Source organism: Macrotis lagotis, chromosome 1 (assembly GCF_037893015.1).
Source record: "Macrotis lagotis isolate mMagLag1 chromosome 1, bilby.v1.9.chrom.fasta, whole genome shotgun sequence".
NCBI lineage: Eukaryota > Metazoa > Chordata > Mammalia > Peramelemorphia > Peramelidae > Macrotis > Macrotis lagotis.
In genome coordinates this window covers 275,010,811-275,024,921 of record NC_133658.1, presented here as the reverse complement: position 1 = coordinate 275,024,921, position 14,111 = coordinate 275,010,811, and the positions used below count along the sequence as shown (strand labels likewise).

At 36.8% G+C, this 14,111-nt stretch overlaps 1 protein-coding gene across 3 annotated transcripts in view; it reads right to left on the bottom strand.

The window, feature by feature from the left end:
- Window positions 1-5,447: 5,447 nt before the first annotated feature.
- The window catches only part of DNAJC5 (DnaJ heat shock protein family (Hsp40) member C5), a 60,203-nt gene continuing 51,539 nt past the window's right edge, over window positions 5,448-14,111 (bottom strand). For 2 of the 3 annotated variants that reach the window (XM_074210516.1, XM_074210517.1), the window contains exon 5: window positions 5,448-14,082. In XM_074210516.1, coding sequence (XP_074066617.1) covers window positions 13,979-14,082 — 104 coding nt within the window. In that variant the 3' untranslated portion in view covers window positions 5,448-13,978. The remainder of the gene's footprint in view (window positions 14,083-14,111) is intronic. The other variant, XR_012473528.1, reaches the window with a different exon arrangement.

Sequence of the window (14,111 nt, the reverse complement as noted above, 5' to 3'; positions counted from 1 at the left end):
CAATCCAAAGATTGACAAGGATAATTGGGAAGCTCAGCAGGAAAACTGTTGCACCAGAGTGAGCATGAACCTCAGTCTAGTGGAGGCCTCCTGGGCAGCCACCCTATAGCTGCTTCTAGTCCTCCAATGATAAGGGGGTCAGGGGAGATTGCAAAAGTTTTCCTCGTGGTTCTAGGGAAGAAAGGAGGACAAGCTAGGAGAGCAGTCAGAGCCTCTCATAAGACATTGGAAGAGCTAAGGTCTCTGGGGGAAGGGTTGTGTGGTTCCTGGAAATAGTTGCAAAAACCCTCAAAAGCTTGGGAAAGTGCATCCTCCACCCCAGAAGCAGAGCCCCACCTTAACAAAAAGTTAAAATCAAGTCATAGAAATGAGCAAACAAAAGAAGAAAAAGTGGAGGCCAGGTGGCACAGTGGATAAAGCACCGGCCCTGGAGTCAGGAGTACCTGGGTTCAAATCTGGTCTCAGACACTTAATAATTACCTAGCTGTGTGGCCTTGGGCAAACCACTTAACCACACTTGCTTTGAAAAAAAAAAAAGGAAAAGAAAAAAAATCCAACCATAGATAATTACTTTGGTCCTATGGAGGATCAAAATACACACTCAGAAGATAACCAAGTCAAAACTTCTGTATCCAAAGAAAAATATAAATTGGTCTCAGGCCATAAAAGAGTTCAAGAAAGATTTTGAAAATCAAGTAAGGGGGGCGGCTAGGTGGAGTAGTGGATAAAGCACCGGTCCTGGAGTCAGGAGTACCTGGGTTCAAATCCGTTCTCAGACACTTAATAATTACCTAGCTGTGTGGCCTTGGGCAAGCCACTTAACCTCGTTTTGCCTTGCAAAAACCTTAAAAAAAAAGAAAATCAAGTAAGGGAGGTAGAGGAAAAATGGAGAAGAGAAATGAGAGTGATGTGGGGAAATCATGAAAACCAAGTCAGTAGCTTGGTGAAGGAATTACAAAAAAATACTGAAGAAAACATCTTAAAAACCAGTTTGGGTCAAATGGAAAAGCAGTCTAAAAGGGCAATGAGAATGCCTTAAAAAGATATAAAAGCTCTCTTAAGAAAATTATTCCTTCAGATGTAGAATGGAGCTAAGGGAAGCAGATGACTGTGAAAAATGAAGAAACAATAAAATAAAATCAAAAGAATGAAAAACTAGAAGAAAATGTGAAATATCTCATTGGAAAAACAACTGACCTGGAAAAAAATCCAGGCAAGATCATTTAAAAATTAGACCATAGACTTCATTTTTCAATAAATTCTCCAGGAAAATTGCCCTGAGATCCCAGAAGTAGAGGGTAAAATAGAAACTGAGGAAATCCACTGATCACCTCCTGAAAAAGATTTCAAAATGAAAACTGCTAGGAATATTATAACCAAATTTCAGAACTCCCAAGTCAAGGAGAAAATATCTCAAGCAGCTAGAAAGAAACAATTCTAATATTGTGGAGATGTAATTAAAGAGCTTGAATTACAACCAAAGATCAAATATCCCACAAAAATAAACATACTTTTTTAGGGGAAAAGATGAACATTTAATGAAATAGGAGATGTTCAAACTTTCCTGATGAAATGACCAGAGCCATATAGAAAATTTGGTCTTTAAGTACAGGACTCAGGTGATTATTAGAGAGAGTGGATGGGAAGCGCAAATTATGAAGGATTTAATGATGTTGAACTGTTTATATTCCTGCATGGGAAGATAATATTGATAACTCTTATGAACCTTCTCATTTATCAGGGCAGTTAGGAGCATACATAGGTAAGGCACAAGAGGGAGTTGAATTTGAGGGTATATATTAAAAAGATGAAGTTAATGGGTGAGAAAGGAATGTACTGGGAGAAAGGAAAAGGAGAGGTAGAATTATTTCACATAAAAAAGGCAAGGAAAAGTTTTTTTAATGGAGTGAAAGGGAGGGAAGGTGAGGGGGACTGAGTGAATCTTTATTCTTATTGGAAGTGGCTCAGAAAGGAAATAACATACATACTTAATTGGGTGTAGAAATCTCTTATCCTAGAGAAAAATAGGAGAGGAAAGGAATAGAAGGGGACAGGGGGAGGGGCAGGAGAGTGTAGGTGATAGAAGAGAAGGAAGATCTGTGGGAGAGGATAGTCAAGATACAACACACTTTTGAGGAGGGACAGGGTGGAAAAGAGAATAAATGGGGGTGGAGGGGAATAGAAGGGAGGCAAATACAGCTAGCACTAGAAATTGTGGGAAAGAATATTGAATTTCTCTGATGGATCTGAATGCACCTGAAGTACTTTTTTTCCTAGCTTTATTTTTGTTGATTTTTTTCTTTTGGGGAGGCAGTTAGATCTACTTTTACAATATGACTATTGTAGTTATGTGTTTCATGGCTACACATTAACCTATACCAAGTAACTTACTTTCTCAATGGGAGGTGGGGGTAGGGGATGGAAGGGAGAGAATTTGAAACTCAAGGTTTTGGAAACAACTGTTGAAACTTGCTTTTGCATATTACTGGAGTAAAAATTTAAAAAGAAAAAAATAGAATTCAAAGCCAGTCTCAGACACTATACTACCTAGGAAGGTCACTTAACCCTGTTTGCCTCAGTTCCTCATTTATAAAATGAAGTGGAGAAGGAAATGGCAGCCCATTCCAGTGTCTTTGACATGAATAGCCAAAATGGGGTCACAAAGAGCGAGACACTCCTGAAAATGACTTAATATGCATGCAAAATGTCAAAAAAAATTTTTTTTCACATGTATTGCTTTCTAGCTACAAATCCTCTGAGCCATTTCTGATGAGAATGAAGGCTCTTTCATTCCCCCTTTCCACTACATTGAAAAAGTTTTTTCTTACCTCTTATGTGAAATTTCTTAGCTTCATCTCCTTTCCCTTCCTCCCAGGACTTTCCTTTATTACCCATTGACTCCATCTTTTTTTACTACATTACTACATTATATTCACATCTACTTCCTGTACCCTCTCTAAAGATGCTCCTTCTAACAGCTCTTATAAATGAGAAAGTTCATATGAGTTACCAATATCTTCTTCCCATGAAGGAGTACAAACAGTTCAGCATCATTAAGTTCCTCATAGTTAGTTAGTCCTTCTTGTCTATCCCCTGTATGCTTCACCAGTCCTGTACTTGGAGATCAAACTTTCCGTTCAGCTCTGGTTGTTTCAATAGGAAAGTTTGAAAGTCGCCTGTTTCATTGAAAGTCCATCTTTTCCCTTGAAAGAGGATGTTCAGTTTTGTTGGGTAGTTGATTCTTGGTTGTAAACCAAGATCTTTTTCCTTCTGGAATATCATATTCTAATCCCTATGAGCCCTTAATGTAGATGCTGTAATCCTGACTATAGAGCCACAGTAGTTGAATTGTTTGTTTCTGGCAACTTTTAGAATTTTCTCTTTGATTTGGGAGCTTTGGAATTTGGCTATAATATTCCTGGAAGTTTTTCCTTTTGAGATTTCTTTCAGGAGGTGACTAGTGAATTCCCTCAATTTCTATTTTACTCTCTGCTTCTAGGATCTCAGGGCAATGTTGCTGTGTTATTTCTTTTTTAGGTTTTTGCAAGGCAAACGGGGTCAAGTGGCTTGCCCAAGGCCACACAGCTAGGTAATTATTAAGTGTCTGAGACTGGATTTGAACCCAGGTACTCCTGACTCCAAGGCCGGTGCTTTATCCACTACACCACCTAGCTGCCCTGTATTATTTCTTGAAAAATGAAGTCTAGGCTCTTCTCCTGATCGTGACTTTCAGATAGCCCAATAAGTTTTAAATTATTTCTCCTGGATCTGTTTTTGAGGTCAGTTGTTTTTCCAATGAAATATTTTGCATTTTCTACTAATTTTTGGCTTTTTTGGGAAGAGTTTTAGTTCTTCCTGATTTCTCACAAAGTCATCAGCTTCCTTTAGTTCCTTTAGTTTGAAAGTTATTTTCTTCAGAGAGCTTTTTTATCTCCTTTTCCAGCTGCCCAATTCTGCTTTTTAAGGCATTCTTCTCATTTGCCTTTTGTTTTGCTTTTTCCATTTGGCCTAAACTGGTTTTTAACATATTTTCTTCAGTATTTTTTTGTATATCTTTCACCAAGCTGCTGATTTGGCTTTCATTGTTTTTCTGCATCACTCTCATTTCTCCTCCCAATATTTCCTCCACCTCCCTTGTTTTTTTTGTTTTTTTTAGGTTTTTGCAAGGCAAATGGGGTTAAGTGGCTTGCCCAAGGCCACACAGCTAGGTAATTATTGTCTGAGACTGGATTTGAACCCAAGGTACTCCTGACTCCAGGGCCGGTGCTTTATCCACTCCACCACCTAGCCACCCCCCTTAATTGCTTTTTGAGGTCTTTTTTGAGCTCATCCATAGTCTCAGTCCATTTTCTATTTCTCTTGGAGTTTTGGATATGGAAGCTTCAATTTTGTCATCATCTGAATAAGTGTTTTGATCTTCCATGGGACTAAAGTGATTTTCTATCGTCAGATTCTCCCTTTTCTGTTGTCATTCCTCAGCCCAAGACTAATTTACAGCACTTCAAGGTTTTGGGTTTTTTTTGGCAGGGGGGACAACCCACTGGGACCTTTATTACTCAAAGGTCTTATGATCTTGTCTGAGTTTTGATATATAGATGGCCACAGCACTTCCCTCTGCCCTGAAGTTGTGAGGAGGGTCCCTGCTATCTTAGTATGGAAGCCCAGCCTGCAACCTGGATCTGAGTGTGGGCAAACAGCACAGTCCTGCCCCCAGGGAGAGCAGAGAAATTTCTGCAGTCTCCCCTGACCTTCTTACCATTTGTGGGCTGTGCTCTGGAGGTACAAGCTGGTCTCTCTGGATTCTCGCTGCAGGTTCTGTGGCCAGAGCTCCTCACTCCACACTCATTCTGGTGTTAGCAGAATTCTCTGTCCCTTCAAGCTGTTCCCAGGCTGTGCTGCAACTGGAGTTTTTTCCAGCTCCCGGTCCTGGTGAAACACACCATTCCTACAGAACTTCTAAATTATCTTGGACTGGGAAAATTCATCACTCAGTCTTTCTGTGGGTTCTGCCCCTCTAAATTTTGGCTAGTTATAATTTGACAGCTTTTGGAGTTTTTTTGGGGGGAAAGAGTTCCCAGGAAATGTTGCTTTCACAACCCCATCTTGGCTCCACCCCCCCACCCATAGCTTTTTGATAAATACATTAGCCAGGTCTTTAAGAATCCTGGGACGTAGTCCATTTAGACCTGATGATTTGAACTTTTTTTGCTTGCAGCTAGGTACCCAAATCTTACAAGTTACTTTCCTTTATTGAGTTTAAATCCCCCCTATCCTTCTCAGTCTCAAGACTTTCTTTTTGGTAGAGAGAAAAATCTATAATTGTATTTTTTCTCTATTGACCATTCTTTCCATTTATCATAAGCAGTGGTACAATTTTTCCTAATATTCCCCATGCATGTCACCCACCCACCCCCCTTTTCATTCTGCAACCCAAGTATCCTTCCTGTTGCATGGCTTTGTTCTCATCACTTTCTTTGAATCAGAAATCTTCAATGGCTACTTTTTCTACTTGGTATAAATGCTTTATTCTACCTTGTGAGGCATTCCAACCTAAGCTTATTTCTTCACTTGTTCTTTATTTCAGCAGAACCACTTTCTTTTCCATAATTACTTTCTGTTCCTGCTATACTTTGTACCCAAACTGGTCAGTCCTATCTTAAAACTATTTCCTAATCTTCAAAGTTCAATTCTAAAGCCAATTTATTAAGCAGCAGCTTAGATTGCAAGCTTCTCAGTGATGGATACCTCCAAAAATTTCTTGTATCACTTTATTTGGACTTCTTTGCTCATAGCCCATTAATTCCACTTAATATTATAACTATTTTTGAGCATCATATTCCTCTTCTATTAGTTTGTAAGTACATTAAGGGCAAGACCCATATCCTATCTTTGTGGTTATATTATCCTGTTCAGGGTTTTGCATAGAAAAGGCATTTTAACAGATCTATTGAATTAAACTGGGTCAGGTATTAAATAAACCATGCTATGGGCTTTCCAGTCAGGTTGGTCTCACTGGAATATAAGATGAGCTGTGTAAAGCACTTTGTAAACAAAAGCAGCACATAAAATGGAAGCTATAATTATTATTACTATTAACTTAGGAGGATTATATCTACCAATCCAAAGGCATAGCCTAAAAGGCCTAGGATATTTAACAGGGCAGAAATTGAAGAATACCTCCCCAATCATTCATGAAACATTTACTAAGCATAATAACATGTAAGGGGCTGTGCCATCTGATCAACTACAACATAACCTATGTGTCCAATAAAACCAGTTTTAAACAAAGACCAAACACTGATATGCATTGAAAACATTTATTTTACAACAGTAGTTTCAGATAGATAATTTAGCAATCTTTATTTTAGTGGATATTCAGACATACAATACATAAATTACCATGCTAAACCATAAAATAATTCCTTCGGCTTTAACCTTATGTATGTACAGGAGCTCAGTAGTATCAAGTGTAACAATCCACAAAGTTCTGACAGCCACATCTACTTACATACAATTCAAATTATGGTCCTTTAGTAACATAACAAAATATATGTCTCTCTATATAATTGCTTTTCAGATGCATTTATCCTTGGGTTATGTTTTTCTTTCTTTTTAAAAAAAAATGTCATTTTCCTCATACCCAGAATCGAAATAGAGTGCAAAAGCAAAATACCTTCTTATCGCTAATTCAAATCAGGGCCAGGCTTGTACTAAAAAATTAGGATTTCTTTCCTCCCTACAGTTTGGGATATGTAAAGATTATGCATCATCCACTTCCCTTATCCAGTTGCGTCCCCAAAGTTGAGCTACTGAACAAAAGGGATATGGAAGAAACAGATTACCTGTTGGACATTTCACCTAAATCACAAAGAAATTCCATGTGCTTTTTATTAAGGTGACAGTTAAATCATTTAGTTAATAGACTATGCCAAGAAAAACTGGTTTTTATGTTTGAGGTAAAAGGAGGAAGAGAAATAACTGGGGGGAGAGAAGCTCTCTAGTCTCCTCTATACTTCACATCTTGTGGACCCAGATAGCAATTCACCTATATAACCAGATGGGCTTTGTATGTGAATCCATTCACACCCAGAGGAACCTTCAAGGCCTTGAAGCTATTTTGTGCTCCAGACCAAAACAAAAGAATAGTATTAGGTAATAATTCCTGCCATTGTACCCATTGCAACTCAGTTCTAGTTCTCAAAGTCTAGCAAATATACTCCAAACAATAGTTTCTCCCTGTAAGCAGAATGAATGGCTGGACTTTACAGTGAAAAAGATGAACCTGAGCATCTCCTGTTCTGGGATGCATCTAATTCTAATACTGGGAAGAAGCCCAGGGAATCTACATGTAAACTAACAGCAGGGGCTCTTCAGTCTGTCATGGATTTCTCTCACTCAAGCATTCTATTTACACAACAGGATTGGCATATATATATATATATATAGTTGTTTCATAGAAATCTAATTTTCCTTCTTTTCTTGAACCTAGATGAAACAGTCTAAGGACAGGAGCCTTGCTTCCATTTGTCAAATCTAAAGTTTGAAGAAGTCATTTTAGTATCAAGTTTTATTGTTGCTTTACTTCTTAATAGCAACAGTACTGAAATACCTGTTGTATAAATATATACGTATACACATATGTACATACATGACAAAGATACACAATTTCACACTTACAGCATGTGATTTGAGTCTTGCGTTTCAGACATGAAAACTTATTCATTTTTTGCAAGTACCACAGGACCACGAATAGCAACAAAGGATATTTCTGTGTGTGTGTGTGTGTGTGTGTGTGTGTTCACAGATCTGAAATGTTATAAGTTGGATAACTTTTTTTTTATCAATAGCCTCTCAACTCCATTAATCTAGGAGCTCCCTGAACTCACCATTCAGAATTTTTGTTGAGTTTGAATTATCAGGGCATCTAGGTGACACAGTGGATAGTATAAAGCACTGGCCTTGGAGTCAGGAAGACCTGAGTTCAAATCTGGCTTCAAACATTTACTAGCTGTGTGACCCTAGGCAAGTCACTTATCCCCCAATGCCTCAAAAAAAGAGTCTGAATTATGAAAAATGAAATCCTACGCTTAGTCTAAGGGAGGCTACATCAAAACTGGATGTAAAACACCAAAGGAAGTCACTGCTGAGCATAAAACTACAAGGGAAGAGAATGCCATCCACATAACCAGATAAAGGAGATAGGAGAGAAGCACCTATCATTCTAAATATTATCCTTCATCCTGTAAACTAATCAATCTGATTTCCCCTCTTAATATTATGCATAAACCCTAAATCTCAGTTGGTAGCACATTGATCTTTTATTTTTAAGTGATTTTGCATTTTCTAACAGAAATATATATTAAAAATTTGAGTTGAACTGACTACAAACACAGCATAACCTCTTGAGCACAGGATGGGAAGTTTTTTCTCCTTTCCATATTTTTATTTAAATTGGAGGCATGTATAATCAACCCTTTCAGAACTGAAGCAATATTAAAAAGACATCTTCAGTTTTCTTTCCCAAACCTTAAAGATATGTAGATTTCATGAGGCTTCTGAGCAAGTTTTAATGAAACTCAGAAAGGCTAGTCAGGTTTCAAGCCTCGCATAAGTTCAAATTATAGGAAGTTCTACACAGAAGCAATGCCCCTGGGTAAAAAGAATTAAAATCCTAGAAAAGCAGAAGGAAAAAAGCCAGATATAGATTTTGTAATAAGATGGTTATTGACAAAATTGTCTTTCAGGGAAAATGTGTTTTTATCATGATCATTCAACTTCTACACAGATCCAAGTTCAATCTGCTCTCTTGCCACATTGCTGATTTTTTTTTCCAAGTAGGGCCTACTTATATAGCTCTATTTGATTTCAGAAAGCTTAAGAAAAGTTAAAGAACACAATGAATATAATTATCTAAAGCAGTTTATAACATTACAAAGTTCAAAAATAAGACTGCAAATAAAATGGGTTCAAAACATTACTGTGTAGAAATAGAAAACATGATCAGTTGTCTTCAAGATGTTCATAAGTCTTATAAATGGAGAACAAAAGGAGAATTCGACATTTTCCAACATACTTTATCAAAACAAAATACAAACACAAACCAAACTCCAAAATCTTGTTTTTAATCAGGAGCAAAAGGCATTTAGTTTACTTCAAGAACAATTTTCTTCAAGGTCATCCCTAAAAGCAATGGGATTTCTACTTTAAGAGGAATGAGACTAAATATTACCTGCATCAACTTCAGCACAAGTTATAAAAGAAAAGTGACCTTTACAAAACAACTTTGTGTAATCTCTAAAGACAAACCTAATACCTCATCTTAATATTTATGAGATGATAGAACTAGAGAATATAATTTTAAAAATTAAATAATTACTTTTGGGAATATTCCAAGAGTAAATTATCTCAAAAATTTCAGTGTGTGTGTGTGTGTGTGTGTGTGTGTGTGTGTGTGTGTGTGTATGAGAGAGAAAGAAATCAAATTTGCATATGATCTGACTCCATTCCTGTTGACTTTTTATCACAATGGGAAGATCTAATTTTTAAAATTTCATAAAGATGTACCCACACTCAGGAAGTACCTAAAGTAACTGTGCTTAGGAAAGAAACTTTGAAAATAAGAAGTGAGAACTCAACAGGGATGTTGCTGGAGATCCACACACAAAAACGTTAGCTACTATAAATGTCAAAGTTTCAGGGTTTTGAATCAAGTATTCAGCATGCCCAATAAGTGTCTTCCCATTTAACATCCCAGGTTCCAACCCAGAACATCATTCCATCTGTGATGGTTCTGAGCTCAGGAATAGTGGGAGAATCTTGGCACACAATCTTGAAGCATAGAAACCAATGCTTCCTTAAAATCCTTTGCAAGGAAAAAAAATTTGGCCAGAAATTTCTTCAGACATGCCTCAATTCCTGGGAAAAACTTTACATTTTTAAGCAATATTCATATAACCTGAATAGAAACCTGGCAAATTACTCACTTTGACACACATAGATAAGAGGCTTGAGTCTTCTACAGCCTTCTTCAGGCTATTATGAGAGATAGCGAGAGCGAGAGAGAGACAGGAGAGAGTGAGTGTGTGTGTGTGTGTCTGTGCATGTATTTTTTACAAAGACTGGCTCTCTGGGGAAAAGAGAGAATTGGATATTTAGAAATGAAAACAAAAGATACCAATAACATTTAAAGAATAACATTCATTGCTAAATTCATTTTTATAAGATCATATCAAACAAGGACCTAGAAACACAGGTTACCAGATATGTCTCCTTATTATGAACAACAATGGTTCAGCTTTATCTAACAGACAGGATGGCTTGAGAGGAGGAGAAGGAGGGGTCATTCTGGAGCATTTCCCAAGTGGTTAGTAATATTTTTAAACAAAATAAACAAAAAGTTCTTTCTTCTCATTACTGCCAATACCTGGGCTCAAGGAAATCCATGTCCTTTGCAGTGCTGGTACCATTATCACTTAAAACAGGACAGTTTCTTACCATGAGAGTTGATTAAAATGTTCTGAACTTTGTTTCTGACAGCTCTGGAAGAAAATCATTTCTAACAATTCTTTTTGAAAACAAATTTAAGACCATGCACACTTGTTACCAACTTGGACTTCAAGCTGAATTATTCTTTTTAATGGCATAGATCATTCTGTTATTATATCATGCTCCCTAATTTTCAGAGTGAGTTGAAATAGTGAGTTGAAATATTAAGCTACCACATGGACTTTCCAAGTCCTGTAACAGTTTTAGAGTTGAATAAAAGAACACAATTTGTAATTTTTTCCAACCTACCATATAGAATTTTCAGAAAGTAGTTGAAAGCAGGGGATTTTCAACTTGACTTGTGGTTCTGAGATTTTAATTCTGAGACTTACCAGATGGGATTTTCTTTAAGCATATGCTTGCTATAGCAATTTGAATTTATAAACACACACAAAAAATTATTTGAAAATATTCAATAAAGTATTAAATATTTAGGGCACAGATTCATTCATACATTAAACCTCTTTCATTGTCAATGGAAATATTTATGACCTTAATGTGGATCACAAAGATGTCATATACTTCTGCTACTTTCAATACTTCCCTCAGGGAGTAATATGTCAGTGGAGTTATTAACAGTCAACAACCATGCTCTGTAAACCACTTCCAAATATAGCACTGTTCAGGCTTATACACACTCCCAGAAGAAAGCTTATGCCTCTTACCAGCTATTGTTGCTTTTAAATGCAAAGTTGGAGTTTTTTATTAGGCCTCTCTCCTAATAAGGAAGAAGGGAATTTTACAGAAAAATATGGGGGTAAACATAAAGGGGAAAAATATCTAGATCAGAATTCTCTCCCTGATAGTGTTGTGATGAAATTATGCCATGTATAGATTATCATGTGTTCTAAGATCTAGTTCCTCAGCTCTACCAGGAGGTCAAGCAGGATCATAATACATTTAAAGAGTTGATTTTTGGCAAGTCCTATTGAGAAAAAAAACCAGGTTCACCCTGCTCCCAAATTCTACTAAATGTTGAAGAAATTTTCAGCTTTAATCATTACATTGTTTACAAAAGAAAAGCAAGAAGCCATCAAAGAAACAAAAAAAGGCCCCCTAAATCAGAAAAGGTTGCACAGATTCAACAAGGGCAATTTACTACAAAGGTACTTTTCAATCAAGCCACTGGAGAGAAAAGTAGCCCAGGGCTCTCTAACCTAGCACATACCAGGCATGTAACTAAGGAAATATTATATTCTCTTCACATAGAGAATTCCTTAGATACTTCCTGCAAATGGCATCAACTAGAATGTTTCATAAGAAGGATGGGAAATCTACTCCCTACATAAAAGGAAGTTCATATGAAAATATAATAGCCAAGACCAATAATTACATAGCATAGTATTTTTCAACATAGAAGTCAATGAAGCATCAGAGCCAAACAGTTTAGAAAAGGAGCTAAGAGTAATTTATGATTTTGTGTGTTGGACGCCCAATTGTTAGGCCAAAGTAGAAATAAATGTAGTTTATTCTTAATTCTATCAGGTTTGTTTTTAGTTGACAATGAACACTGAACAAATTTTTCTTTAAAACTTATGAATTAAGCCTAAGAGACAGCTATTTGCTTTACAAAGTTTTAAAATGAGGGCAATGACATGATACCTTCACAGACAGCTATCAGTGATTAGGACAGGACTAAGCCTGCTGTATGGGAAAAAGAAAAAGAAAATGAAACCAAGAAGGACGAAAGAAAGGATAACAGTTTATGAGATGGGCTTAGTAAAGAGCACCATTACAACTTATCCAAGATACTATAATTGGCCTATTGCTATTCTTAACCAAAGAGCTTTTAAGAAAAATTTGGACTGACTTATCAGCCCTACCCATGAGTCCCTTTAGAAATCTAAAATCATTTGAACAGAGGCAAAGTTAAGGTAATTTTTCCAGGTGATTATTTACCAATAATGCAATTTACAATATCTATGAAGGAAGCCCCTATATTAATTAAACCTTATAAAAGAAATTCTATGTGTCTTTAACACTAAAATCTAAACAAGGGAAAGACTTTGTTACTTTAAATTAACTGCTGAAGAGGGTATTCAATGGGAATGATGACTGGAGGAATGTCAAATAAGAAAAGAAGGCTGGGGAGAACAAAACTGAAGAGAGTAAAAGAATGCAATGTAATGAATACAGTGTGCATCTAATTTCAGGGTACCTGTTTGGAAGTTGATAGCTATTCTGACTCTTTATTGTCCCGTTCTACTCTCATAGCCCCTATCATGGTGGGGGGGTTGGGGGAACCAACCCAAATATCCTAAATTTTCCTTAGCATGGAATCTGTTAAATGAAAAGAAAAGCAAGAAAAGCACAACAGTGATTACACTGTAGAATAATTGTTGGGATAACAGAAGATCCATAGAGTAAATTTTAGATACAGAAAACCAGCTTTAAACACTGTGCAAATATGATTTGGTTTCAATATAAAAAAAAGGAAATCTTTTTCATTTTCACAATAAATTTACCTGAGGAGGAAAAAAAAACCCACAATGACATACATAAACAAGGCTGAAGAGATCAGGTACAAATTTCATACCACATAAACAACAGGGAATATGTTTTCTGAAGAGTCATTTCCATATTTCCAAATTCCTTCATAATCACAGAATCTGGAAGGGACCTCAGGTTATATAGTCTAACCCCCTTATTTTACTGATAAGTAAACTAGGGCTCAGAAGTTTAGTGACTTGCCCAAGGTCATATAGAGGAGTAGGGGAGTTGGGTTCAAAACACAGGTATTCTGAATAGGCAAGGAACTATTCATCATTTCTGGAGCTCAAGAAAAAAGGGAAGTGGAAAAAGAGTAAGCCAGTGTACAAAGGTCAAAAGCTGATAAGGAAGGATAAAAGCCTTATCCGGAAATATCCTTCCATTTTGTCCTAAGTCAAACATTGGCTTCAACAACAGGTACAGGGAATGTGAACAAGTACTCTTGGTTGAGAACAATGAAATTCCCTTCCTATTTTTTAAAGGTCCTCAGAGCTAAATTGTATGGAAGCAAAAGTGGCTTCAGAGCAATTCTCACTTAAACTTGTAGGTTGAAAAATATATTTAAGCTGGTACCACTGCTTAGAATGCAGATTGCTTCCATTATTCACTTAATTCAATAACTCCTCGATACATTTACAACACAGACATACATAAAACATAACCCCATACATGCGATTAAAAAAAAAAAAAGAATAAAGGAAGACCGTAGCTAAACTGCTTTAAATACTGCATGCTACAGCACTTCATGTATCATCAAGATACGACACTGAAGATGACAGAAAAGGCGGAAGGGATTACAAAATATTCTTGGCAGGTCAGCATCTGCCCTTTCCCTGTGTTGGGAGTTGTTCCCTCCCCGATCTCTCTATTTCTACTGTTCATGATTCTAATGTTGATTGGCCAGGTACTGATTTATCCATTCTAATTACAGTGTTTTCTTAACTTAGTTAAATCCATCGGTATGGTAGCTGGGGTGGGAGTCAGTTGTGAGTTGAGTGGTCTCTGTGGCTGATGCTGGTTGTATCACAATAGGTGTGTCTGTAGCCTCTGAAAAAGGGGAAAACACATACTTTATT